General features: G+C 32.0%; 1 protein-coding gene across 1 annotated transcript; it reads right to left on the bottom strand.

The window, feature by feature from the left end:
* Positions 1-24904: 24904 nt before the first annotated feature.
* LOC133195070 (laminin subunit beta-1-like) lies at positions 24905-26140 on the bottom strand. Its single transcript, XM_061330949.1, has 3 exons — positions 25622-26140; positions 25236-25353; positions 24905-24972 (listed from the first exon to the last, which is right to left on the bottom strand). The coding sequence occupies exons 1-3, from the start codon at positions 26138-26140 to the stop codon at positions 24905-24907; spliced, it is 705 nt and encodes a 234-aa protein (XP_061186933.1).
* Positions 26141-27414: the final 1274 nt, after the last annotated feature.

Genomic DNA, 27414 nt, shown 5'->3' with positions numbered 1-27414 from the left:
ATCATTCCCTGATTTTTTTTTCTTATGTCTTTTTTTTCTTATATCTCGTGCAGAGGGCTTATATAGGCTATGCCTGCTGCCCAATCCATTTATGTTTCAGTACATAATCAAATATGTTCAAATCAAATCAGGAAAACATAAGGAATTCAAATAATATGATTTATTGCATGGTCACTATTGACTTTCTTCCCAGGAGAACGTTATTCGGCTGATATAGGGTTTTTCACCAAAGATACATATTCCATGAGATATAGAGATAACGAAGAGTAATTAAGCTCAAAAGTCTATTGAAACAATACAAATCAGGAGCAGAGCAAACACCTCCTAAACATCAGAGGTGGGATCAGGTGATGTGGAGGAGTAAGCATCCCCTGTCAACCGGTCACATCCGTCGTGTGTTCCTTGTCATGATCGAGAAATGGAAATCTCCGTAGACAATTCAGTGTGTAAAATTATAATAAATTTGGTCATAAATTCATTTGCCGCTCAAAGTGTTTAACTACGATTGATGGAAGCTTAGAAAGCATTGACACCTAATTTCTTACAATTAAAGTTATGAATGTTATTATTGAAAGGAAATAAAGCTTTTATCAACGTCTGGGAAATACAATTGATTCTCCTGTAATATTTGCAGTTGTATAAAGTTAGGAGATAGAGTAGATTGATGATTTCGAGAATCATGTCAGCAAAGTTAGAAATGCAATTTTGAAAAGGTTACACATTGAAGATATATAAGATATTGTTCGTTTCTTCGTAAAAACTATGACAATTTCAACTTACTCTTTTCATCTGATAGAAAAAAGTAATCATCTGATAGGAAATAATACTGAGCCCCTTCCAGAAATGTGAAGGATTGCCCGTCTGTCCTATTACTGTAACAGTAGCATTTGTCTTCTATGTGCGAAAATGCAGGTGATCTTCCATTCTTCTTACACAATCTTCCACACGACATAACAGATAGTACATATAATGGTTTGCTTTTCACATTAGGTTCACTGAGAAATACTTTATCATCAAATCTTACATCTCTTTTCCAAATTTGTTCACATCCTTCAAAAATTAAAATATAAATAGTGATTTTTTTTTCTTTTCAAAGCAAAATGCTGAAATTCCATGAAGTAAAATCAGAATCGTAGATAGAAAAAGTGGACATATTTGATTTAAAAAAAGAATTCATTTCTGAAATAAGCATATTTTAACGTTGTAAGCTAAGCACATTCATCACATATATCTACATTCTATTTTAAAAACAAACCTTACCAACGCTTTGGAAGAACACTCCTAAAACCGTTATATGTTCCAATCCTTGCATTCTAATGGTTTAAAAACAATATAATGAAATAAATTTCTCAAATCGTTGAATTATAAATGATGAATCAAGAATTTTATGAAACAATGCTGCATGTTTATTGTAGAGAAAAAGCTTGAACGGTATAAATGCAATTGCATCAAATCTTTAAGCTTTTAAACTACAAAAAACTAACATCCTCATTGATGCACTTTTATGTAAACCTAATAATTCAAGTGTTAAATACGCAGAACAATTCAATATTTTATCATTTTTCACAACTTTTGAGGGTTTGATCAATATTTTTCTGACATGTTCTCGTGTAAGTCAACATGAAATATTTTTCTATTTCCTTTTCACAGCAGAGTAGATGTGTTTACATGATTTAGATCAGGAGCTATTAAATATCGATAAGAGAATATCATAATTTTATAATGTTGATTTGATTGTGTTGTTGGGGGGTTGGGAATGGAGATGTCGATCTAACTACAATTTAAGAAATTTTAAGTGAGGTAGGGAAGCAAAGAATACTATAATGTTTAAGCGTATTCACGAATCACAAATTAAATGTACAATGTAACAAGTTTTGTTTTTGGCCTATGCGTTTTATAACTGTATCATTAAAACAATAAATTCTTGTCTTTATTCGTTAATATGGGAATAAAGTTTTTTAAACTGCTTAACCCTCGTAAGAGTACTTAGTCTAGTAATGTATTTTTCTATCCATTGTTGCATCTGATAATCGTTGTACAGTGTATTAATAAACGAAATGCACTTTTTACCTGACCACTACTGAGAGTTTATAATTACCTAAGAAAGATACTATAGTAAAGATTATGATAGTTAACCATAGTTTACTATTGTATATATTATCAAAGTTTCTACTATAGTAATCAAAGTATTTTGACTATGAATATAAACTTGTTATATCTTTTTTTTGAAAGTCTACCATGGATTTTTCGATATAAATAGGACATATGAGAGGTTCTTATAAGGTTCCTGAACTGGGGCCATAAAATCAAAACTGCTTAAGGTACATCAATGAAATTTAACACATTATAAGCTTCGACCATTCATTAGAGAGGGGGAGCCTCAGGGTAAATTTTTCCAGGAATTCATCAAGCTTTGTTTAAAGAAATTCGCGAAATTTGCATAGCTAAACTATGGAAAAGTTTAAACAGGCCTGTAGGGAGCCAAAGTAAATCCAAATTACCTGTTTTCGAAAATAAATGGGGGAGACTTTCAACGCATCATTTTAAAATTTTCCACCTTTATTGCCTTTTCTTGCTTTGTGTTACTTATGAATTCTGTAGGCACGGCCTTCATGGTAATTCAATTTAACTTAGAATGTTATAGCACCCATCTTCAAACGTTTTGATAAACTATTGTACTCCTCACATATTTCTTTCTTGCTAAAATTCACTTCATTGATAATGAAGTTCATTTATATCAAAAAAGTTCTATAAGTAAAGCTTCATAGAGAATCAAAGAATCAACATATTTTCTACAGTTTAATATATGAAACTATTATTAGGTAATTCTTCTAAGGCTTAAGGTAGGTGTGTCCGGTCGAAAGGGGATACTTTCTCTTCCTTCTCTAGTCACCCGATGCAATTTTAGTGTATATGGGGGTTCATGTTTGCTACGTTTACGATTACTATTGTTTTAAGGATTTACTAGGTCGATCATCTTTCACCTTCACCTTCACCTTTTCATTCTTTAAGGAGGTAAAAATTACTGATAGATCTGCCAGTAGACAGCAAAGTATCCAATTTTGCAAGAAGAAGCTGCTGAACTGTTGTTAAAAAATCACATCTTTATTGATAAAATAAATTTTGCATCTCTAATCTACCGACCTTTCATACTTTATTAATCATATTACACAAAAAATAAAGGTTAGATAATGAAAAAAAAAGTAATTGATAATATATCTAGTGACAAACTGAGAGAAGAAAATTTAAATGTATCTCAATGTATCTTTAAGTGATGACAAAGAATGAAAGAAAAAGACAAGCTCAATTTACAAGGAGAAATACTTGTCATTGAAGTAATGTTCTATGGTTCATTGGTTACATGTATCAGACTGGAAACTCTGCCACTGATCTACAATTAAAAACTTCTTAAGTTACTCTCTGTTGGGATATCCATTCTCTTGTTGAACTTTGAGATTATTTAAATGTGACACCGCCTCAAAAATACCTAGTATAATGCTTTTTTATAATTTGACTTCGATTCGAATTGGATTTTTATTATTATACCACAAGGAAGACCTTGAATTTCAAATGCAAGCAAACACTCATTTTTTTAGGATCTATTAATATATTAAAATTAGAACTTCTCTTCTAAAAGAGATAGTACTTGATTTAAACTTATCGTATTTAAGAATAAAATATGCTAATTTATGATTGCCCTTATAAATTGAATTGGAAAATTGCGCTAAATTTTGAGTGCGCTTATTGTTACACTATTTTCATGCATAAAAATCTTTGGGAAAAATGCACAAATTAAAAAAAACAACTTTGAATTCACAACTCACAAATATAGGGCATTTGAGAGTCACAATCAATTTTAAAAATTCCAGAGACAAGTTTATAGTTACATCATTGTTGTAGGATTATATTTAATGCATCCACACTGCTCATGATGAATATTTGGCTCAGTTATGTACCAGAGACTCGAATTAAATTCCATATGTTCGTTCTCTGTCCAGTTCCCGATGTCGTCCTTATCCAGGTGTTCTAATCACATCCAAAAATATATGGTCATAGCAAGCAAGCTTATGAAGATTTTTTGGAGGGAATGTGTTACCAACACGATTTAGAAAAGAACTTATGATATAACAAAGCATTTGTATGCCTTAGCAATTCCAAAATAATATATAAAGCTATATATAGCAAGGCCATTTGCTTCTCTTTTTTGCATTTGTTTTCATACATACTCCTAAATACAAGTTTTATTTTTTGTTAGTATAATTCAATTCAAAAATACTCATTCTTAAAAATAAAACATACGGTTAGAGAGAAGAATATTCTCAAACACCTGAAATTTCTCAACAGAGTTGAGCTTTAATTAAAGTCATACGCCTATTTCAGATCTTGTTCTGCATCCTGCCAGCTCAAATCCACAGTATAAACTCTATATCAGACTTCAATTTCAGATAAATATTGGTAGCTGTGATCTTTGCAATTTGTAAATTGAATTTACATGTACATAGACTAATACAATACCATGCAATATATTCAATATCATTGTTAGCACTTTTTTATGGTGGAGAAGAAAGAACAACTACATAAAAAAAGTTACAAAAAGGTTCACGGAAAATTTTTGTCCAAAGAAATGCATTGGTCTTAATGAACAAGCGATCTTCCCTCGTTTTTCTTTGGTGTGGACTATTCCATTAACGAGACTGGATTTACAACAAATTACCCAACAAAGAGAAGAATACTGGATTAGAAAACTAGACATGGCTTTCCACATGGTAGCAATGACAATATAGTGTTGGGAATCTTTCAAGCCCACAGACTAGCAATGTGAATGTGATTGTACTTTTTAAGAGCATAAAGAGACGTCAGCGTAATCATGGAATCGGTCTTACAATAAACCTATTGTATACGATGTTTCCCTTGATTAACAACTACCTTATGTAAATAAACAATTAGACCTTCATCACATTCGCACCAAACTTTACTCTGTCCCTTTGAAAGTTTTGAATAGAGAACAGAATACAGACTCGGATCTGTGGTAAGGGATATTGCAAATCATAGGCATTTTAAACCGCATTGTTTTACGGAAGAAAATACAGCTAAATCTACTCATTTTTTCCTTAAACTTCAATAATCCAATAAAGGAATTAAAGCAGTTAAAATAAGTAATATTCTTCATCACAAAGAAGTCCAGTCTTGTATTCCAAAATATTTCCAACTGAAGACTACACCCTGTATTTCCTATGAATATACATCGACTATCGCTTCCAAACTTTTTAATTACATGAAAATTTACAGAGCCTGGATATTGAGCATCTGATACATAATCCTCCATCATGTTCATGTTCTTCTCAACCTACAACTATAGTCCTGCTGGACACGTTATTACTGGTAACGTAAATATAGTTAATAATGAGGACCAATCCAACAAGGGTGATGAGTGAGAGACCCCTCATACTCCTGGCTTATTGGAATACTAAATTAAACCTCAGAGTTCTTTGTCAATAATTTAAAAAAACGACAAAAAAGAGAAAAGTTCAAAATAAATTGAAACGTAATGATAAAAGCATCAAAAGACTCGGCACAAATAAAATTGCAGCATATCCAACATATTTTTCATATAATAGTCTATTCTATGCAATCTCTGCAATAAGTATGTTAATTTAATTGGGAAAAGATATGATGCAGGTATTGTATCCATTATCATTAAAAAGGTTTATTGTTCAGGGATTGTCCTGTGTCAATAATGTCAGATTTTATGACTTAGTGTTATGTACACTTGAAATAAGTTGTCGATATTTTGTATTTAATGGTGCCCTTTACTGAATTATTTTCGAAGGGGAAATGGACTTTTATGTCGATACAAATGAGGGGGAAAAATTGCTTTCAAGATTTTAGGTTAATTCTGCCAAAAATATTGTTTTTTGTATTTTGTTTTGAAAGGTAATCAATCCTTAGTCTCACCTCTTCAAAATATAACAGATATAAAGATGAACGACCCTACATTGAATTTTTAATAGCTTCTAATAACTGGAATATTAAAACATTTAAAACCATTTTACCATATTCTAAAGAAATAATCGTGCGAGGGTTATGACAGACCACAGGAAAGAGATGTAATACTTATGAAATGTTATCCATCTTAAAAATCATCTTTTACTTTGAGTCTCTTTGTGTCCCTTAAATATTATCTTTTTTTCGTATATGAATATTGCATATTTAGGAAAAGTACGAGTAAATGGTATGATATACAGTCCCTGAAACGTTCTACTTTCCCATTTTACCGTTCGCTCACCGTTCGTTCAGCGTGCGTTCACCGTTCGCTCTCCGTTCACAGTTTTGCGTTCACCGTTCACAAAGCGTTCAGCGTTCGCTCTTCGTTTCGTTCACTTTGAGTTCATCTTGCGTTCAGCGTTCACCTATCGTTCAGTTTTCAATGTCATTCGGAACTCCTAAGTGAAAGGACTTATCTAGGTTTTTGTAGGTAAGGAGTTACAGGTTTTTTAATTTAATAACTAACATATCATGTTTGAAGAATCTTTATTTCATGGGGGAAAATATCTACGATATATATTTTGTATTATTCTAACTAAGCTGTTATTTATTAAACTACTCTGGAAAATAAATGTTGCTATAAGCACATTCTTTACCTATGTAGAACGATGCTGAAATATTAAATTTAACTAAGTGTAATGTGCAAATACTTCAAGCACTGTAACATTTTGTTGTTTTCTTAAAGACGACAAATCGTTAATGGAGATATAATTATCCAAGTCAAATAATTACGCAGCAAAATTACAAAAATATTTATTTCTAACACGTTTTTTTTTAATTACTACAGAAAATATGATAGAACTAGTTCTGAGAGTTATATATAGTACTGCGGATATTCTGTTAATTTATTATCTTTGGAGCGAAATAAATTGATAGTGTGGTTAAAGGAAATATTTATTTAAAATGTAATGCACCACAAGATTTTCTCTACTATGATATGTAAAGTCTATAGTTATAGCAAAATTTTATATGTTTGCCATTCGATATGATTAATACTCCCCCCCCCCCTTTGCCCCCTAAATCGGTTACTTAGTCAGTACTGTATTTCCAGAATATTTTAATTAGAATTTTTTTTTTTTTTTTTTTTTTAAATTAAGGTCTTTTTTAGAACAAAAATTTCAGTCTCAAAACAAATATGCATCTAAAAAAGTCACAAAACAATAGTAGTTCAAATTGTACACGTGCCGTCGGTGGTATTTGAAATTGGCAGAGAGTATGTTTCCAGTTCAAGTGTTAATGCCCAATGTATTTTACTCATTTATTATTCAAATGTTGAAATCATATCTAGAAATGATAAAAATAAATGTTATAACTTGTTGTAAATACTCGCACTTCGTCTTCGATGTGACGAAACTTTCACACCTGCACAGTGTCGAATGATTTTGATTGACAGGACAAGCACGTTGACTTCGTGTGCATCTGAACTTGAAGCAGGGAAATAAAAAACGAATATGACTGTCAAACAAATGGATATGATTTGTTGATTAAAAAAAAGTTACTTTCACTGTCTGATATATTTAGAAAAAAAAAAATTCAGGGTTTTTGTTTGATATAGGTATAAACATTTACTGAAGCATGAAAGGAGGAAGGGGGCTAAAACGGAATCTCTCTCTCTCTCTCTCTCTCTCTCTCTCTCTCTCTCTCTCTCTCTCTCTCTCTCTCTCTCTCTCTCTCTCTCATTTGTCTGTTTAATAAAAACTATAACAACATATTACTTAAATATCAAATTCTGAAAATTGAATTTATAACAAATAATATGAATATATATCTTTGTATTATCTTGTTCGGGTATAATCACGGCCATCTACAGATAAATGTAGAAGTCTGCTCAATAAATCATCATGAAAAATAGAAATGACTCATAATATATTATTTATTAAAAATTTAAAATACGATCGTATAAATGCAAAACGTCCACTGACCTTTGTAATTAATTTTTCTTTCATTACTTTACACGAAATCGCCTTGACACGGAGATATATGAATGGATGTTACAACCGCTTTAATTCATTCTATAAGTCAGAAGTTTTCTCTGATTTGTTATCAAATGAGAATAAACATTTTTATTTTCCAGCTAAAAAAAAAAATCTTTTATACTTCAGCGTTCGGCAACAATTGCAATGTTTTAATGCAATAAAAATCATGTGATTAAAAACTTAATGTGCATGCATCGTCTTTCTTAGGACAATTTTGGAGAATTTATTTTATTTACTTATTTATTCATTCATTTATTGGTTTAGCTATTTATTATTTATTTATTTAATTAATTATTGATATATTTGCCACCTGACATTATAATACAATAAAATAGTTTCAATGCAAGGAAAAGATCAGAGGCTTTCCGAATATATCGTTCATCTTGCGTTCACCGTTCGTTCTCCGTTCACTTTGCGTTCGTTTGCGCTCCGTTAGCGTTCTGCGTTCGCTCACCGTTCACCGTACACACATCGTTCACTAAGTTGCGTTCAGCGTTCTCACATCGTTCACTCACCGTTCGCTCTGCGTTCGTTCACCGTTCGCTCACCGTTCAAGTGGGAAAGTAGAACGTTTCAGGGACTGTATCACAATAGAATATCGGTAACATGTCCGAAGATTTCATAATTTGTGTCTTTTTCTGATTGAAGTTATTGTAAAATCACATATTTTTGTACGGTTAAATTTCCGAGGTTTGAGGAAAAAATATGGTTTGTGGAGATCTAATTTCGTGGATAAAGAAGTGTTGCGTAGATATATAAATAAAATTTACATTTCGTAGAGGATAAGAATTCATGGGTCCATCCATAGCTCGAAGCAACTACCCGACCCGATCCCCGAAAATTAGTACTATCGGAGTACGTGAAATATGGTGATAACGAACAGTATTTAAGTTCAAAAGCCCATTGAAACAATACAATCGGGAGAAGAGAAAACACGAACATGCATCAGAGGTGGCATGCCATTGAGTGGTTAGCATCCCCTGTCGACCGCTTATGTCATCTTATTAAAGTGCTATACTTATCTATTGGTATGGAGGTGAAAGAATAGGCCATAAATTTCAGTAAATGGATCTGAATATATTTTCAATATATATTTTTAAAGGTCAAGGTTGATTAAAAAATATTTGAGTATACTTGAATTCATTGTAAGGAAGCTTATTACTTTCTCGACATGCTGGTTTTGTATGAGACAAAGGGGATAGAAGTCATTGATATTCTAATGAGAGTACATTGAAAAGGTTTCCAATGTATATGTATCTGAAAATAAATCTATTTTTTAGCTTGATTTGAGAAATTAGTATGAAATAGGATATAAAGGGGGGTGATGTACATATGCATAAAGATAACTACACGGTTTGACGAGGGATTTTGTGTGCCCGAGACAAAAGAGTAACAAACCACTTGTTACATCTTTTTTTCCTTTTTTCCTCCCTTGATGAAATGATTAAAATTATCCTGATAAAATAACTAGAGCATGTGATTAGGTGAACATTTTCTCATTATACATTCATTGTTTAATGACATCAATTTAAAATTCCCATTCAGAAAGATTCATAAAGGCATCAGTGTTATACTGAGGGCAATAAAGTTGAAATTTGTGGTCAGTAGGGTAGAACCATGCGATAAATTTAGATGTGAGGCGGTGGTGCTGAACTCGCATTTTGCTTCCGCATTATTTTTCTTTCCGATGTTTTGTCCCTCCTTTTTTACAATTCTAGCTCTGCCAATAACCAACAATCCACAACATTTTTTTGATAAATGATACAAACTTTTACTGCTATGAGGCTGCCTTTGAAATCATCAGTAATAATTATCACAGGTGGGGGAGGGGGGGGGGAGGTGGTGGTGGCAAAATACTTTAATGGAGTTTAATGTGTTTTGTTTGATAAAATAATGTATATTCTTGGAATTAAACTCTTGTGTGAATACTTTATACAAACAATTGACATTGTTTTTTCAGAACCTGTGATTTTACTAGCCATACATTCAGACATATCTAGATTCCGCTTTTTCATAAATCCTGTTCCTAAATTTTTTATTTAGAATAAAGTGGAAAAATACCTAACAAAGGATCAGTGCACTTAAGCTATGAGAGTTGGGTCCCGGTGCTTTGCCAAAAATAAATTTCCGAAATTTATAAACTTTTTGAATTCAGATTATTAAACAATATCTTAAGAGCAGGATTTGATCTATTTTATCACATAGAAATATTAGATAATGCCGACAGATACTGGTTTTTGCGACGGGGGTCTAGCAGTTTTGTCACATCTCTATTGTTATTCATATGTATACCAGTTTTCAACGACATTGTTTACATCGAGCCGCAACTTGTCCATTCGTCTCATTTGCATAGAATGTGTATTTTGATCTAAACGTATACATATACAAAGGGGAATGTGGACAATTTGCGGCTCATATGTAATTTTTTGAAAAATTCTCCAAACTTCGGTCGAGTTAGCTACTAAATTAGCAGGTCACTGAGTGTCAACAATTTAATATTATAATCACTTTAATCACGTAGCATTCCACTGTTCGATTTGCATTTATTTTTCTGTCAATCGAGGGCTGTACACACGGATATGTATTTAAGTACAAAATCTTACTATGTATAGACTTGTAATACAATGAATCATAAGATTTTTCGAATCTTATAAAACTGTATTAAGAATAGGGCAATGCTCTATTTCGTATACAAGTCTTAAGTTACCTTTCATTTCTAAACCAATCAAAGTACTCACATTGGGGTCATCCTATTTTTATCATAACAAAGAAAAACAAGCACATGGTAAATAATGGTCGACTTTAGCAGTAAACATATGTTTTATGGGAAAGTATCGTGGCATATTTATGCCATCCAAATAAATTTTGTCAACATAAGATATCGCGTCAAGTCAAGATAACTATCACGTCAAGTCAAGATAACTTGCTGGTTTTGTCGAGATACACCAACTTCTATCTCGTCTAGTCAAGATAAACTATCACATATATTTGCAATAGCTATCTCGATATGACGAGATTATTTATCTTGTATCATGACTAAAATTGTTGCGTTGACAAGTACTGCCTCTTCGTAATTGCTGTCACGATAACTGTATATGTATGTATGTATGTATCAATATATATATATATATATATATATATATATATATATATATATATATATATATATATATATATATATATATATATATATATATATATATATATATATATATATATATATATATATATATATATATATACAGTCCCTGAAACGTTCTACTTTCCCACTTGAACGGTGAGCGAACGCTGAACGAACGGTGAACGAACGCTGAACGAACGCAGAGCGTACGGTGAGTGAACGATGTGTGAACGCTGAACGCAACTTGGTGAACGATGTGTGAACGGTGAACGGTGAGCGAACGCAGAACGCGAACGGAGCGCAAACGTGAGCGCAAAGTGAACGGTGAACGAACGGTGAACGCAAGATGAACGATTTATTCGGAATGCCTCTTATCTTTTCCTTGCATTGAAACCATTTTATTGTATTCGAATGCCTGGTGCGAAAAAAAAAAATAAATAAACAAATCAATGAAAATTGTCCTAAGAAAGACGATACATGCACTTTAATTAAAATTATTAATTTAAGTTTCTTACAATATTTTCTGCACACATGTACGATGTTTAAATTCAACTTTTTGATAACACGATTTTTATCGCTGTAAAACATTGTAATTCTTACCGAACGCTGTAGTATGATATATGAAATTAATGTAGCTGTAAAATAAATATGTTTATTCTTATTTGATATATAAAACCATTACAAATAATGTTGATTTTAGAAGAGAAAACTACGGACTTATAGAATGAATTACAACGGTTGTAACAACCATACAAGGCGATTCCGTGTAACATAATGAGAAAAAACATATTTTACAAAGGTATGTGGACGTATTGCATAAATACACTCGTAGTTTAAAATTTTAATGCAATAATATATTTATTGTTAGTTTTGTTTTTATGATGATTTACTGAGCAGACTTCTACATGTATCTGTAGACATTCCCCGGCCGTGATTATACTCGGACAAGATGATACAAAGAGGCAATCATATTATTTGTTACATATTAAATTTTCACAACTTGATATTTAAGTAATATGCTGTCATAGTTTTTATTAAACAGACTAATTAGAGAGAGAGAGAGAGAGAGAGAGAGAGAGAGAGAGAGAGAGAGTTTTAGCCCCCCTTCCTCATATGTTTGTACATATAACAAACAAAAATTCTAATTTTTTTTTCTAAATATATCAGGCAGTGAAAGTAACCATTTTCTATCAACAAATCCATTTGTTTTACAGTCATAATCGGTTTTTATTTTCCTACTTCAAGTTCACACGAAGTCCACGTGCTTGACCTGTCAATCAAAATCATTCGACACTGTGCAGGTGTGAAAATCTCGTCACATCGAAGGCAAAGTGTTAGTATTTCCAAGAAGTTTTAACATTTTTCTTATCATTCCTAGATCTGATTCCAACATATCTAAAATAAATAAATAAATAAAATACATTGGGAATAAATACTTGGAATCATTAAGCCGCTTGAATTTGACACATACTCCCTGCCAATTTAAAATATCACCGTCGGCACATGTATATTTTGAACTACTGTTGTTTAATGACTTTGTTTAGATGCCTGTTTGTTTTGAGACTGAAATTTTTGTGCTACAAAACACATTAACTTCTTTTTAAATGTTAATTAAAATGTACTGGATATACTAACTAAGTAACCGATTTAGGGGAAAGGGGGGGGGGGGGGGCTCTTAATAATATCGAATGACAAACATATAAGGTTACGGTGAAAAATATCATTACTGGAGATTCACCTTGGTTATATAAATGATAATCATGTTATAAAGGCATTTCTCTCTCTCTAATTAAAGACTTTATGTATGTAAAGTAGAAAAAAATTCTTTAATGTAATACATTTTAAACAAATATTTTTTTTTTAAACCACACTATCAATTTAATTCGCTCTAAAGATATCTAATTAACTGGATATCCGAAGTAGTGTTTATCATTCTCAGAACAAGTTCTAACATGTATTTCTGTATTATTTGAAAAAAATGTGATAGAAATAAATATTTTCGTATTTTTGCTGCAGTTGGTTAATTGACTTCGATTATTATCTATCCATTAACGATTTGTCTTCTTTAACATAACAACAAAATGTTGCAGTGCTTGAAGTATCAATATTTTGCCCGTATTTAAATTTAATTTTTCGGCATCGTTCTACATAGGTACATACATGTACTTATAACAACATTTATTTTCCAGATAAATTTTATAAATAACCTAACAGCTAAGTTAGAATAATAAAAATAAATATTGTAGATAAAAAATTTTCCCATGAACTAATGATTCTTTATTAAATTCAAAACCTGTAAATCCTTACTTAAAAAAAGATAAGTCCTTTCACTTCGGAGTTCCGAATGACACTGGAGACTGAACGATAAGTGAACGCTGAACGCAAGGTGAACGCAAAGTGAATGAACGAAGAGCGAACGGTGAACGCTTTGTGAACGGTGAACGCAAGCGCACGGTGAACGCTGAACGCAAAACTGTGAACGGAGAGCGAACGGTGAACGCACGGTGAACGAACGGTGAACGCACGCTGAACGAACGGTGAACGAACGGTGAGCGAACGGAAAAGTGGGAAAGTAGAACGTTTCAGGGACTGTATATATATATATATATATATATATATATATATATATATATATATATATATATATATATATATATATATATATATATATATATATAGATGACGTGTTACGGGTGTCTCAGTCGTTTTCCAGTGAAACTATGCATATTTATGGTGGCATATTTATGCCATCCACATAATTTTTTGTCAACGTAGATCAAGACAACTTGCTGGTTTTGTCGAGATACACCAACTTCTATGTCGTCTAGTTAAGATAAGCTATCATATTTTTTTGTGATAGCTATGTCGACATAACGAGATAATTTATCATGTATCATGACTAAGATTAATGTGTTGACAAGTACTGCCTCTTCGATAACTGTATATGTACATATACTTGTTATATAAATAGATAACGTGTTACTGGTGCCTAGGTCATTTTCCAATGAAATAGGTGGATATCTTCTATAAAAATGTTACTCTAATACGTATTGCACGCATAATTTCAAAGGAACTGTGTGTTCAAACCGTGTCTTTGTTTTCAGTAAAATAAAATAAAAGTACGTGTTAACCACAGCAATGAGCTTTTAAAATTACATGTAATATTTGCAATTATTAATTCAATAAATTTCCTATTCAATTAAATAAGCGATTTTTGTTTTTAACAGAGATCAATACTTGGCTATAATATTATAATCGGTAGTTTTTAATAAATGATTGACTCTTTGTATTAATTGTTATACTTATGCCATTCCAGTAACTTAGAAAAGACTAAAAATGGAAACAACGAATTAAATAAATAGATTGTTTTGTTTCATATTTAACGGGGAAAGTTTATGAAACGGTTTATATTCAAAAATCTTTAACTCTTAAAAATTATATTCCTCCAAAAGACAAATACAAAAAAATAAATTGATTCAATAGCAGTGATGAATCAATAAAAGAGATCGGCACAGTTTCACTGGAAATCGACTAAAACACCCGTAACAGGTCATCTTTATGAATACATACATACATATATACAGTTATCGTGACAGCAATTACGAAGAGGCAGTACTTGTCAACGCAACAATTTTAGTCAGGATACAAGATAAATAATCTCGTCATATCGAGATAGCTATTGCAAAAAAATGTGATAGCTTATCTTGACTAGACGAGTTAGAAGTTGGTGTATCTCGACAAAACCAGCAAATTATCTTGACTTGACCTGATAGTTATCTTGACTTGACGCGATATCTTATGTTGACAAAATTTATTTGGATGGCATAAATATGCCACCATACATATCCCTTTTATTGAAACCATTCTTCAAATTCATCACTGCTATTGAAGCAGTCTAATTTTTGTATTTGTCTATTAGAGGAATATAATTTTTAAGAGATAAAGATTTTTGAATATAAACAGTTCCACAAACTTTCTCTGTTAAATATGAAACAAAACAACCCATTTACTTAAGATCATAATTTCCGTTTTTCTTTTTTTCTAGTGACTAAATAAATAAAACAATTAATGCAAAGAGTCAATCATTTATTAAAAACGACCGATAATAATAGTATAGCCAAGTAATGATCTCTGATAAACGAAAAAAAATCGTTTATTTAATTGAATAGCAAATTAATTGAATTATTAATTGCAAATATTACATGCAATTAAGTAAATTGCTCATTTGTTTGGTTCATACGTAGTTGTATTTTATTTTTACTGAAAATAAAGACACGGTTTGAACACACAATGGTTCAAACTGAATTCCTTTGAAATTATGCGTACAATATTCATTGGAGTAACATTTTAATAGAAGATATCCGCCTATTTCATTGGAAAATGACTGAGGCACCCGTAACACGTTATTTATTTATATACTAGTAAGTATATGTACATGTACATATACAGTTATCGTGACTGCAATTATCATGATTATGAAGAGGAAGCACTTGTCAACGCAACAATTTTGGTCATGATGCATGATAAATTATCTCGTTATGTCGAGATAGCTATCACAACAAAATGTGATAGGTTTTCTTGACTAGATGAGATGGAAGTTGGTATATCTCAACAAAATCAGCAATTTATCTTGTTTTGACAAGATAGCTGTCTTGACTTGACGCGATATCTTATGTTGACAAAAAATTATGTGGATGGCATAAATATGCCACCATATATATGTGGCATATTTATGCCATCGACATAATTTTTTGTCAACATATGATATCGCGTCAAGTCAAGATAACTATCTCGTCAAATCAAGATAAGTTGCTGATTTTGTCGAGATACACCAACTTTTATCTCCTATAGTCAAAATGATCTATCACAATTTGTTGTGATAGCTACCTCGACATAACGAGATAATTTATCATTTATCATGACTAAAATTGTTGCTTTGACACGTACACTCTTCATAATTGCAGTCACGATAACTGTATATGTACATGTACATATACTAGTATATAAATAGATAACGTGTTACGGTATCCTCGGTCATTTTCCAATAAAATAGGCGGATATCTTCTATCAAATTGTTACTCAAATAAGTATTGCACGCATAATTTCATAGGAATTCAGTTTGAACCAATTGTGTTCAAACCGTATCTTTCTTTTCAGTAAAAAAAAAATACAACTACGTATGAACCAAACCAATGATCTTTTTATTTAATTACATGTAATATTTGCAATTAATTCAATAAATTGGCTATTCAATTAAATAAACGATTTTTTATGTTTATCAGAGATCAATACTTGGCTATAATATTATCATCGGTAGTTTTTAATAAATGATTGACTCTTTGCATTAATTGTTTTACTTATACCATGCCAGTAACTAAGAAAAGACCAAAAATGGAAATTATGAGTTAAGTAAATTGGTTGTTTTGTTTCATATTCAACGGAGAAAGTTTATGGAACGGTTTATAAATTAAAAATCTTTATTTCTTAAAAATTATATTCCTCCAATAGACAATTACAAAAATTAAATTGGTTCAAAAGCAGTGATGAATTTGAAGAATAATTTCAATAAAAGAGATCCGCATAGTTTCACTGGAAAACGACTGAGAAACCCGTAATACGTCATCTATATTAATACATACATACATATACGAGTATACTGTTATCGTGACAGCAATTACGAAGAGGCAGTACTTGTCAACGCAACAATTTTAGTCATGAAACAAGATAAATAATCTCGTCATATCGAGATAGCTATTGCAAAAAAATGTGATAGCTTAACTTGACTAGACGAGATAGAAGTTGTGTATCTCGACAAAACCAGCAACTTATCTTGATTTGAAGAGAAAGTTATCTCGACTTGACACGATATTTTATGTTGACAAAAATTATGTGGATGGCATAAATATGCCACCATAAATACGACATATATAAGCGTGGGTACAGGAAAGTATAATAATACAAATATGATACTTGCATAATATTACAAATCTCGCTGTGTGTACCGGCTTCAAAATATTGAAGAATTTTGTTAATTAACTTTAATTAACTTTATTAGGGTCTTAAAGTTTACCTTGTCTTTTTTCACTAAATTCTGTTTTCTTTTTGGAATTTTGCCAGTGCAAATCAGGTGCACGATAAGTAGGTAGCTGTGCTAGCTCATGTCGCTTCCGTATTATAGTCTGCAGGCATCTACAGACACATCCCTAAACACTATAATATAGTATATTATCATACCTGACAATATTTGGATTTCCGAAATGAAACAGATATTGAAGACATAAGCGAGTGATTGTCGACATACATGTAGTAACGTTGTAGAATTTTCTTTGACCATGGTTTTTAATATCGAATATACTTGTTCCGTCAATAAAATGTTAATTTAAATTACATCTTTAATTTCTTTATTGCATAATACACCTATATGGGTCAAGCAATACAATACAAAATTAAAAAAAAAATCATAGAACAATAAATGTTAATAAACAACAGGCACAATTTAAGTAATTTACTCAATATATGTTACACCGATTTGGACCTTTAATTTCTTTTCTTAATTCTAATGATTGTTTTAATAGGAGTGAAAACAGCAGGTACAACTTCAAGTGTTGGACTAAGCATATATTCAAGTTTCTGTATAGATAATTTGAGATAGAATGAGGAACAATAATTATCTAGCATGTTTTTTATAAGTATATTCCTTGCTTGTATATTACAATTATGTTGTGAAAAGAAATGAAATTCATCATCAATAGCATTACATGAAGTGCATTGTCCTTACAGATAGTTTGTATTTCTTGGAATTTTCTTGTTAACCAGCAACTCAAATTTTTAGTTAAAATTTTATATTTCATTTCCGAATGTTGTTTATCTATACATGCATATAATAAAATATGTATCACCGTGAGTACTACATACACGTATACTTTAATTGTTTCACTACACATGTTTGTATTGCTACGTATTACATGTACAGTGAATAACGATTACATGCAGTGTGACATCGAAGTCATGTAAATGTGAATCTTTCCTAATACATACATTCATTCTTTGAATTGAAAAGCATTCAGCATATAAAACAAAAAATGATAAAGCTAAAGTAAAAAAAAGGGAGGGGCACTTTTTTAATACATATATTTAAGAAAACATAAGATTGCACTGATTCGGTGCTACGCAGCAAATTTATGGATACAAATCATGAAAATGGTCAACATGTATGGCCATGAATCATTTATTATTTGTGTAGATCATGAACCTACACAATCTCTCTCTCCTACATTTAAATTCATACTGTGGAATCAATCTTAAAGTAATGTGTAAAAGTTTACATTCCACTTCTATGCGATTTAAATGTCTCCGCCCATTTGCGGGTATCTTAAATTCGAAAGTGGTCCAGTTCAAATTTCCGGAATTTAAATCTTATACATGTTATTGTCAATGACGTTGTGTGGAATTATAGAAATATGTTTAGCTAAAAATTCGAAGTATAAATATCAAACGCATATGAATGCACAACAATCATAGATTAATTCAGCAATATAGTCTAATTTAAGGCTTAAAATGGGTGGCCGAAATGGCTCCAAATGACACTCTAAAGTGCACTCATTCTTTCCGTTAAATTCTCTGTTACATGAATCTCTGTAAAATTAAACACTTCATATTATAAAACAAGATATTCCAGTAGATACACGAACTAGTTTTATGTTATGTACCTCAGCTATTTACAGGGACATTTGTTTCACGGCACACTGCATAACCTTTTCAACACAGTTTCAGAGAAGATGGCCTACATATAAAAAATTATGTTATTTTCATACATATATATCTTTTTATCTGTGATTAAAAAAAAAAACTGAAGGCCACTGATTATAAATCATATCTTTAGAACATGATGTTTACTTTAACTTGTTCAAAATGACAAAATTCTAATGTACTCTTCTCTTTTCAAGCAAATTCCATATATTATTAAAACAGTAACTTGATCCGAAGAGTCGTATCACCTCAACGAGATAAATGATAAATGATTAGTTTGATGATAAATTTATTATATACGAGGGGTTATCAAAAAGTTCGTGGACTGACGCGATAAAATTAATAATATGTAGTCTTTGCTTACAAAATTTATGCGGAACATAAAACAACAAAAGTTTAAGAAATGTTGAAAATTTTAGCTTGATACGTTGATAATTAGCCAAATTATTCTAAAATTAAAAAGACTTTATGTGATCACCCGGCGCTGTCGCCGTTTAATGTCATGACGTCCGCTTAACGTCATTGTTTCTTAATGTCCGCTCTCTCTACCTCATACACTTATCTTGATGAGATTACCTGGAGTTAAGTAAGGACTTAAACCCGTCTTATTTATATGAATTTACAATGTCATGAGCAGCTGTTTTCAATGCATATAATATTGTAAATGGATCTTTATATGGGGAAAGATCCTCACTTGATTATGCCAGAATACTTAGCTTGAAGGAGTTCAATTTCTACAACACATGATCAACGTCACTTGTCGACGTGACTGACTTTTGACACCCTGACTACAAATCGACACTAACTGTGCATATTTCATCTCTCTGAATCTTTTTGGGCATTAAAAAACAAGTACTCTGGATGCATTTTATTTTTCTGTAGCCAGTTTAAACATTCCTTAGGTCAATACCAGTTTTTCCAGGAGCGAAACTCTATAGAGTGTTTGAAAAAGAAACCCCTCCCCCTTTTTGACGTTATTTTCAAGCCCATAATTGTTTGGACACTCCATGTAAAATTTACGATAAAATTTCATAGAAATTACAGAATGGGGTAAAAATTGCAAATTTTACTGAACAAATGTGTCGTTCCACATGCCTGAATTAACGAGATTTTTTGATGACAAATACTCATATCTAAAGAGTTTTTCTTTTACACTCAGGTAGAAAAAAAACGTCATATTAGAGGTTGCGCCGCCTGGACATACCTTTGCTTACAAAAACACTAACAATTTATTAAAAAATAAAAATTATTATTTATGGTTTATTCTATAGATAGAAAAGATGATGATAACTAAATGTGTAAAAATTCATTGATGTACCTAAAGCGGTTTTAATTTTATGACGCTAGTTCACGAACTTTTTGATAACCCCTCGTACATGTACCCCTTAACAACTAGCAAACTATAATAAAAGGAAACTTTTTGGATGGATTACATAACTTTTATCCATGAAACAAACCATTTTGTCAAGGAACTTTTTGATGCGCGAGAATAAAAACGTCCTTTATCTGTGTACTACGTCACCAGTTTCAGAGAGGGATGATATGGATCCAGAAAACAACAGTGTGGTGATCCGGAACGTCGGATCACACCGTCACGTGATTGCATAGATTCAATTGTAAAACTGAGTGACAAACAGTTGGATACATAATAAATGTGTAGACTACAACTTAGTGTTCTTAAGAGTATGTTACATCTAAAAAAAAAAAATCAAGCATATAAAATCAATATTTGTGTTTTTCTCTTAAAGAGAAATAATTTGAATAATGGACGTATACAACTTCGCAGTATAAAACGAATGTTTTAGAAATATCAACTAAAGGCATCATCTAATAATCAAATATGAATTTTAAATCAAGATATAGACAATGTAATTTTTGAACACCCTTTGAGTAATTTACCTGAATGTTTTAACATTATATGAAGGTTTTTTTTTCCAGAATTAGGCACATATATAGAGGCATATACTTTATTTTCAAATATTATTGTCATTATTAGAATAACACGTGCAGTGAAATCACTTTTGTTTTTGATTTTTTTTTGTTTTGTTTTGTTTTGTTTTCGTTTAATTAATTTCGTTTAGTCAGTGTGTAATTCTGTTGCATTCGAGGTATGAAGAGACCCATAAATTCATGTCCACCACGAAATGTAAATGAAATATATCATATAGAGATAACGAACAGTATTCAAGCTCAAAAGATCATTCAAATAATACAAGTCAGGAGTAGAGCAAACACGAACCTCAAAAACATCAGAGGGGGGATCAAGTCCCATGGAGGAGTGAGCATCCTCTTCCGGCCGGTTAAACCCGGCCTTTGTTCCTTGCCATGATCGGGAAATAACATAAAAATCCGGCGACAATTCAGTGAGTAAAGATGGCCTATCAATTAGTATGAAAACCGTCAGCCATCATTTGACTTAATGATAGATTTTATTTGCTGACAAGATCATTGTATCGATCATAGAACTTACGAAATTGTGACTTCTATCGAGACTGTTGATATTCTTGTTTCATCAACTTGTTTGTCAATAACTTACCTCATTTTAGAAGTTATTCATACGTAGAGCATGCTCCTGCGTATCGAATCAACTGAGAGATATAAACCCTATATGCAGGTGATGAGGGTATATTTGCTGCATACGTGAGGAAAGTTGACGATTGAAAAGTTAAAGCCATCACGTTAATCGTCAAGCTTTTCGTTAGATTACCATTAACGCCTTTTTCTAGTTCAAATCTAGTAAAATTTCCAAATATGAGACAGATGTGTCAGACTCTGTGGTATCTTTTCTTATAAGCTCACTGGGATATATCGTGTCGACATATCATTAATTGATAATACGTTGCTGATATATCTAAATGTCGAGATGAAGGCCAAAGCTGGAGTTTTCTTTTCCTCATGTATAATATTTTGAATAAATTCTGATTTATATGAATACAAAATAGGTCTGCTAATAACGTGGAGCAATTGATACCCATGGGAATTCCAACAGATTGTTAGAAGACCTGGTCTCCAAAAACCACCTAGATATTGTCAATCAGAAACTCAAACATCTTTTTATATCAGCTTCAAAGTACTTGTGTGTACAATAAGAATGTTTTAACAAAATAATTTTGCAAATGACCAATTTCAAGGTAAGTAAATTTACGAATTCCATTTTTATAGAAAAGGTAGCTGTAAATAAAGTCAAAAGACTGGACTTTAATTTATCGTGGGGAATGGTTGTATACAGAGTTAAAAAGTCGTAAGTTTTTATGCTATTGATTTTGGTAAAATTCTTTGATTTCAAATTTTCCAAAAGTTCCTTGGAATGTTTAAGTATCCACATTGATTTACACAACTTCTTGAATACATGTATATTGTTACAAAGTACTGCTGAAGTTTGTCCTTCACTGCTGTTAATATTTTAGTGAGGAGTAAAGAAAGAGGTTTGGTAGAACATTTACTAAGGATTTTGTGAATTTTCGAAATCCAATATAACTATTGTATACATCTGTACATAACTACTAATAACACTTCCCTAACAATGAAATTAATTCCCGAACCAATATTCGACTGAGAAAAATTTAATGATAATTTCACTATATTTATTACGTAGTGCCATTGTGCACCTTTTACCTTGTGTTTTGATTAGACTGCTAGGGTTTTCCCGTCGCAAACTGTGGACTTTGCCATTATACTCATATGGGAGTGGGATATCATTTTGTTAGCTCAGTGCTCACAGTGCCTCTAGTTTTTTTCTAGTCCATTTGGACGAAAAGAAATGTCCATGTGAAGTAATGTGCACGTCATTATATAGTTATTGAAAATGTCGTTTAAATAATGGAAAGAAGGCTTCATAAATCTGTCACTTGATGTAAGTGTTAAAATCATAAAACATTAAAAGAAAAATCAATTGGATATTCCTAATGTCCGTACACTGTCGTTTTTAGAGGTCGAACTATCCTCACATTGTATCTCGTAGCTGTAAGCATCTGTTTCTAAAATGTCAATATATCCATCATCATTTGTGTGTCTGTTGTAATTTTCACGATTATTTGAAGAATTGTCATGATTTCTCGCACTACATACATTTATCCCTGAATACACATTTTCTCGCGAATCTGCATGTTGTGTTATTATGTATGGATAAATTTCTTGATAGTGTGGAAAATCTTCATTAACTCTTGAGGGATAATCATATATCCCTGCATACCTATTGTCCCTTAAACTTGTAGATGTAGTGACGAGGTATGGATCAGGTAACTTTCTTCTGCCATGAAACCTTATACAAAGATGAACAGTTGTGTAGAAGCTTAGGACTGCTATTACAATGCTCACTATCATAATAATGTGCTTTAATGAGATATCCAATATACTATTTTCTGGAAGCTTGGTAACTGGTTCAGTGGTTTGTTCTGGAACTGATATAAATTTGCTACTGCTGTTCCAATCTTTTTTAAAAATCCGTGTTTCGGTGTTTGCAATATTGCCTGAAAATATTTGATATAATCATAAGGTATTGATCTGTCACATCCGTCTGCTGATATCCATAAGATACAGAGATATATTAAACAAATGAAAATGTACCTAATTTGCAAAATTCTTTACTGTTCACAGGTTTCTTTAAATCTTCCACGAAAGGATATTGACATGTCTGGCAATATCTGCCCGTGGTATTGTGGTCACAATCAAGACATATCCCTCCACTTTTTCCATCAACAACCAAGGCATCGTACCTGCACTTCTTTGAGTGACCATTACAGTTGCAACCTAAAGTATTACTTTTTATTATTATTATTATTATTATGTATTTCTGCCAAAACAAAGAATCATAAATCTTGTGAATGATATGTATTGTAGTAAACATTACTTTAACAAAACCATTCTAGTGTTAAGCGACAAGTATTTTTATTTCAAATATTATTTCATACGTTTGCATTTGTTTGACTGAAAGAAATCAGCTGGCTGCCATGGGCGTTCATTGTAATACTCTTGGCATTTTTCACAATTCTGACCTGTTGTTTTATGTTTACAAACACATTTTCCATTGACCTATAAACAAACACATATACTAAATTTAAATATAGTATAAAATATTTGTAACCCTGTATTCAGCAAGTATGGAAATAATTTGAAGTACCTTCTCTCTATCACACACACATATGCACACAGTCACTCAAACACACACACCCTCAGACACACTAACACACACCCTCACACACACACACACACACTCTCTCTCTCTCTCTCTCTCTCTCTCTCTCTCTCTCTCTCTCTCTCTCACACACAATTTTAAATGTACCATATTTCTTGCATCTGTGGTGAAATGATATCCAGAAACTGGTTTGCAGCGTGAGGCATGTCCATAGCAGGTACATGTCCCTTCTATCTTTAAAGTGTACACGCTATATGTATCTATTGTAAAGATAAAGTATAATTAAAACATCCCAGGGAAACAGTTTAAGTATAACGTGGTAACAGCGGTAGAAATATATGTTAAGTACAGTACTTATCAGCTACTACAGGAGGATATCATTTTTTATCAGACTATATTGGTAAATTCTGGGACTATCAGTCATTTTCACCCAGTACTTAAGTAAGGGTTTTTATTATTCAGAGAGCATGATTGAAAACCACTTTTCACACATTATTTTTTCCTAAATTCGTTTTCATTTTTTTAATAGAGTTAATCGAAGCTTCGAAGATAAATGGATATGTCTTAATGTACAGTGGAATCATTTGATTTCGTGGTAGTTCAATTTTCGCAGAATTCCTGAGTACTCTTCATCTACGAATAAACACCCTCCACGAATTGATAAACCCAGGTAACAAAGTCATATTTCCTCTTGTATATATAAGGGAATACACGAAATCACGTCCCAACAACCCTGTTAGATTGAAGCAATCTACGAAAATTGACCCCTACGAGTTTTAATGATTCAACAGGAGTATCCCTGAGAGGAGATTAAGCAGGCACTTTGTTTCATGGGGCGGAATCCCCCAAATCGTATTTTCCAGAATAACATTTTGCTGTTTAGTGTGGATTTTCTGACTGAAAAACCATCTGATCCTCTTTCTTTGTTGCATTATGATCGAGATCTCCTAGGTTATAACATTCATTTTTTTTGGGATAACAGAGAAAGAGGTCAACAATGGGTTTTATTTTCTTTTTTTTTTTACTCATACAAAATTTACCAATTACCTCAAAGTATAAATATCCAATAAAACATATTGTATGATATTTTTGAAGCTAAAGATAGGGTTATTGATGCTGTGTAAATGAATTTCTAGCTAAAACAATATTTCCGAAAACATTTTATAACCATTATTTTGGCTTCAATAAATGGTTGATATTGATGACTTACTTATAAGAGAGAACGCTGTGAAGTTGATTCTCAAATTTGTGAAGCTTATTAAGTTTAAAATATCTTTACCAAGAGGTGTAACAAAGGCATGTTGTGGTATACTTAAAAAGTAGCTTATCTGAAACAAAAATAATTATTGATATTCAGGGGTTTTTTTTAAATCTTTATGCATCTCAGAAAAAAAAATATTCTGAATGATCTAAAATAAAAATCGAACTATTAAATTCTTTTACTAAAGATGAATACAAACATTTTTGCACAATATTAATTTTATTTGCACATGATTTCGTACAGATATGAAAACCATTGATCATTGACTTAAATAATTTGATAAAATCTAGAGTAGAAAAAGAGTAGAAACAAAATATTTGCATTACTTTATTTACCTCTTGTTTATCCGAACTTGTGTTTCCTATCTCCTGACAATAGGTGTCTAAGTATCCAAGTTTAGATTTCGAAATCGTGGACTTAATTCCAGGCCATGAAAATTCACAACTTTCAGCAAAGTATCGATAAACTCCCCATGTTCTTGCAAAATTGGAGGATCGTTCTATTAAAAATGCTTTTGGTCCACAGTTTCTAAACTTAATGGTTACACCAGTAAACCAAAACGTTGTTTCCAAATCAAATTGAATAAAGGCTTTTTCTTGTTCAGGCTGAGATTGCCACCAATTTTCTTCAGTGTCATAAAGCACATTGCTGATTTGACGAGAAAGAGAATTGTTTTCAGACCAAGGTGCCCTCGAATCGCACCAGAAGCATCTTGTGTAGTGACCACCTCCTGCATTTTCACAGATATTCTTACGATGATGTAAACCGCATGTTGAAGATGCCTTAAGAAATAAGCTCCGTCCTATCAGTAGGTTTCCTCCATCCGTTGAGCCAAAACTTCCATAAGGTATCATTTTTGTAATTCGTGTTGTCCATGTGGGATTTGAAGGGACTTAAATAAATTTAAGAATGAAAAAGATATCGTTTTATGATTAAATGTCTTCCTTGGATAAAACAAATCATTTGCGATAAGTCTCATTTTAGCAATAAAATGTTTTCTTTTGTTTCTTGATGAGCGAATGCAACATCGGTGCAAAAATACATAGCTAGGTTTTTAATTTTTATCTCACTATGAATAAACAAAGAGAGATATTTTGTTTATATCATGTTATGTAGGCAAAAGTACGTAAAATATTGTTATTACAGTTTACCACAATTAATACTTCCATTGATTTGAAAAAAATATATAAACTTATTCGATTTTTCTTAGATTGTAGAAAGTGAAGATAACAAACAGTTGCCAATCTCATAAATCCAATAAACAAAACAATTCATGAAAGTGCAAAAACAAAGACCCCTTAAAAACACCACAGGTGGGATCAGGTGCCTTAAAGGAGTAAGCATCCCCTGTCGACCGTTTACACCCGTCGCGAGCTCCGTGTATTGATCAGGTAGGCCTACATGTATACGGATTACTCTTAGTCAAATTTAGTATAAAAGCAATGGCTTAACTATTGGTAAAGAATATGTCTGTAAATTAGTCAAATTTAGTATAAAAGCAATGGGATAACAATTGGTATAGCATATGTCTGTTTGTTTGTTTGTTTGTATGTTGTTTAACGTCCCTCTCGAGAATTTTTCACTCAAATGCAGAGGCCACCACTTGCCGGTGGGGAGCTGCAAATTTTGTCCTATACTCGGCACTTACGGCCGTTGAGCAGTGAGGGATCTTTTTCGTGCCAGCGCTTACTGCGACACGGGACCTCGGTTTATACGGTCTCATCCGAAGGACCTGTCTCCACCTCCCACAGTGGGATTCAAACCCGCGACGTAAGGATCAACTCCTTACTCCACGACTCTAGAGCAGACCCTCTAACCACTGCGCCACGCGGGCGACAGAATATGTCTGTAAAAATACGACCAAATGATAAGATGTATTACAAACAAAGGCATGATAATGACCGTAAAAATTGCGAGAGGTGGATCTTAAACCGGTTTGTTGAAATGTTTGTCACATCATTTTTTTTTTTTTTTTTTTTTTTTTTTTTTTTTGTCATTTGCTTGTCTTGGTTTAAAAAAAAAAAACTGACCACAGTAATGTGTTTGTGTCGAATCAGTAGAGAGACATAAACACCATATGCAGATATTTTTTTTTTCTTTTTGCCGATGAAGTTTATTTTGGAAATAC

Source organism: Saccostrea echinata, unplaced genomic scaffold (genome assembly GCF_033153115.1).
Source record: "Saccostrea echinata isolate AGI-Se365-2 ecotype Australia unplaced genomic scaffold, CSIRO_AGI_Sech_v1 ptg000029l, whole genome shotgun sequence".
Lineage (NCBI taxonomy): Eukaryota > Metazoa > Mollusca > Bivalvia > Ostreida > Ostreidae > Saccostrea > Saccostrea echinata.
The sequence above is the reverse complement of the archived record's forward strand: the minus strand, read 5'-3'. Positions and strand labels throughout refer to the sequence as shown.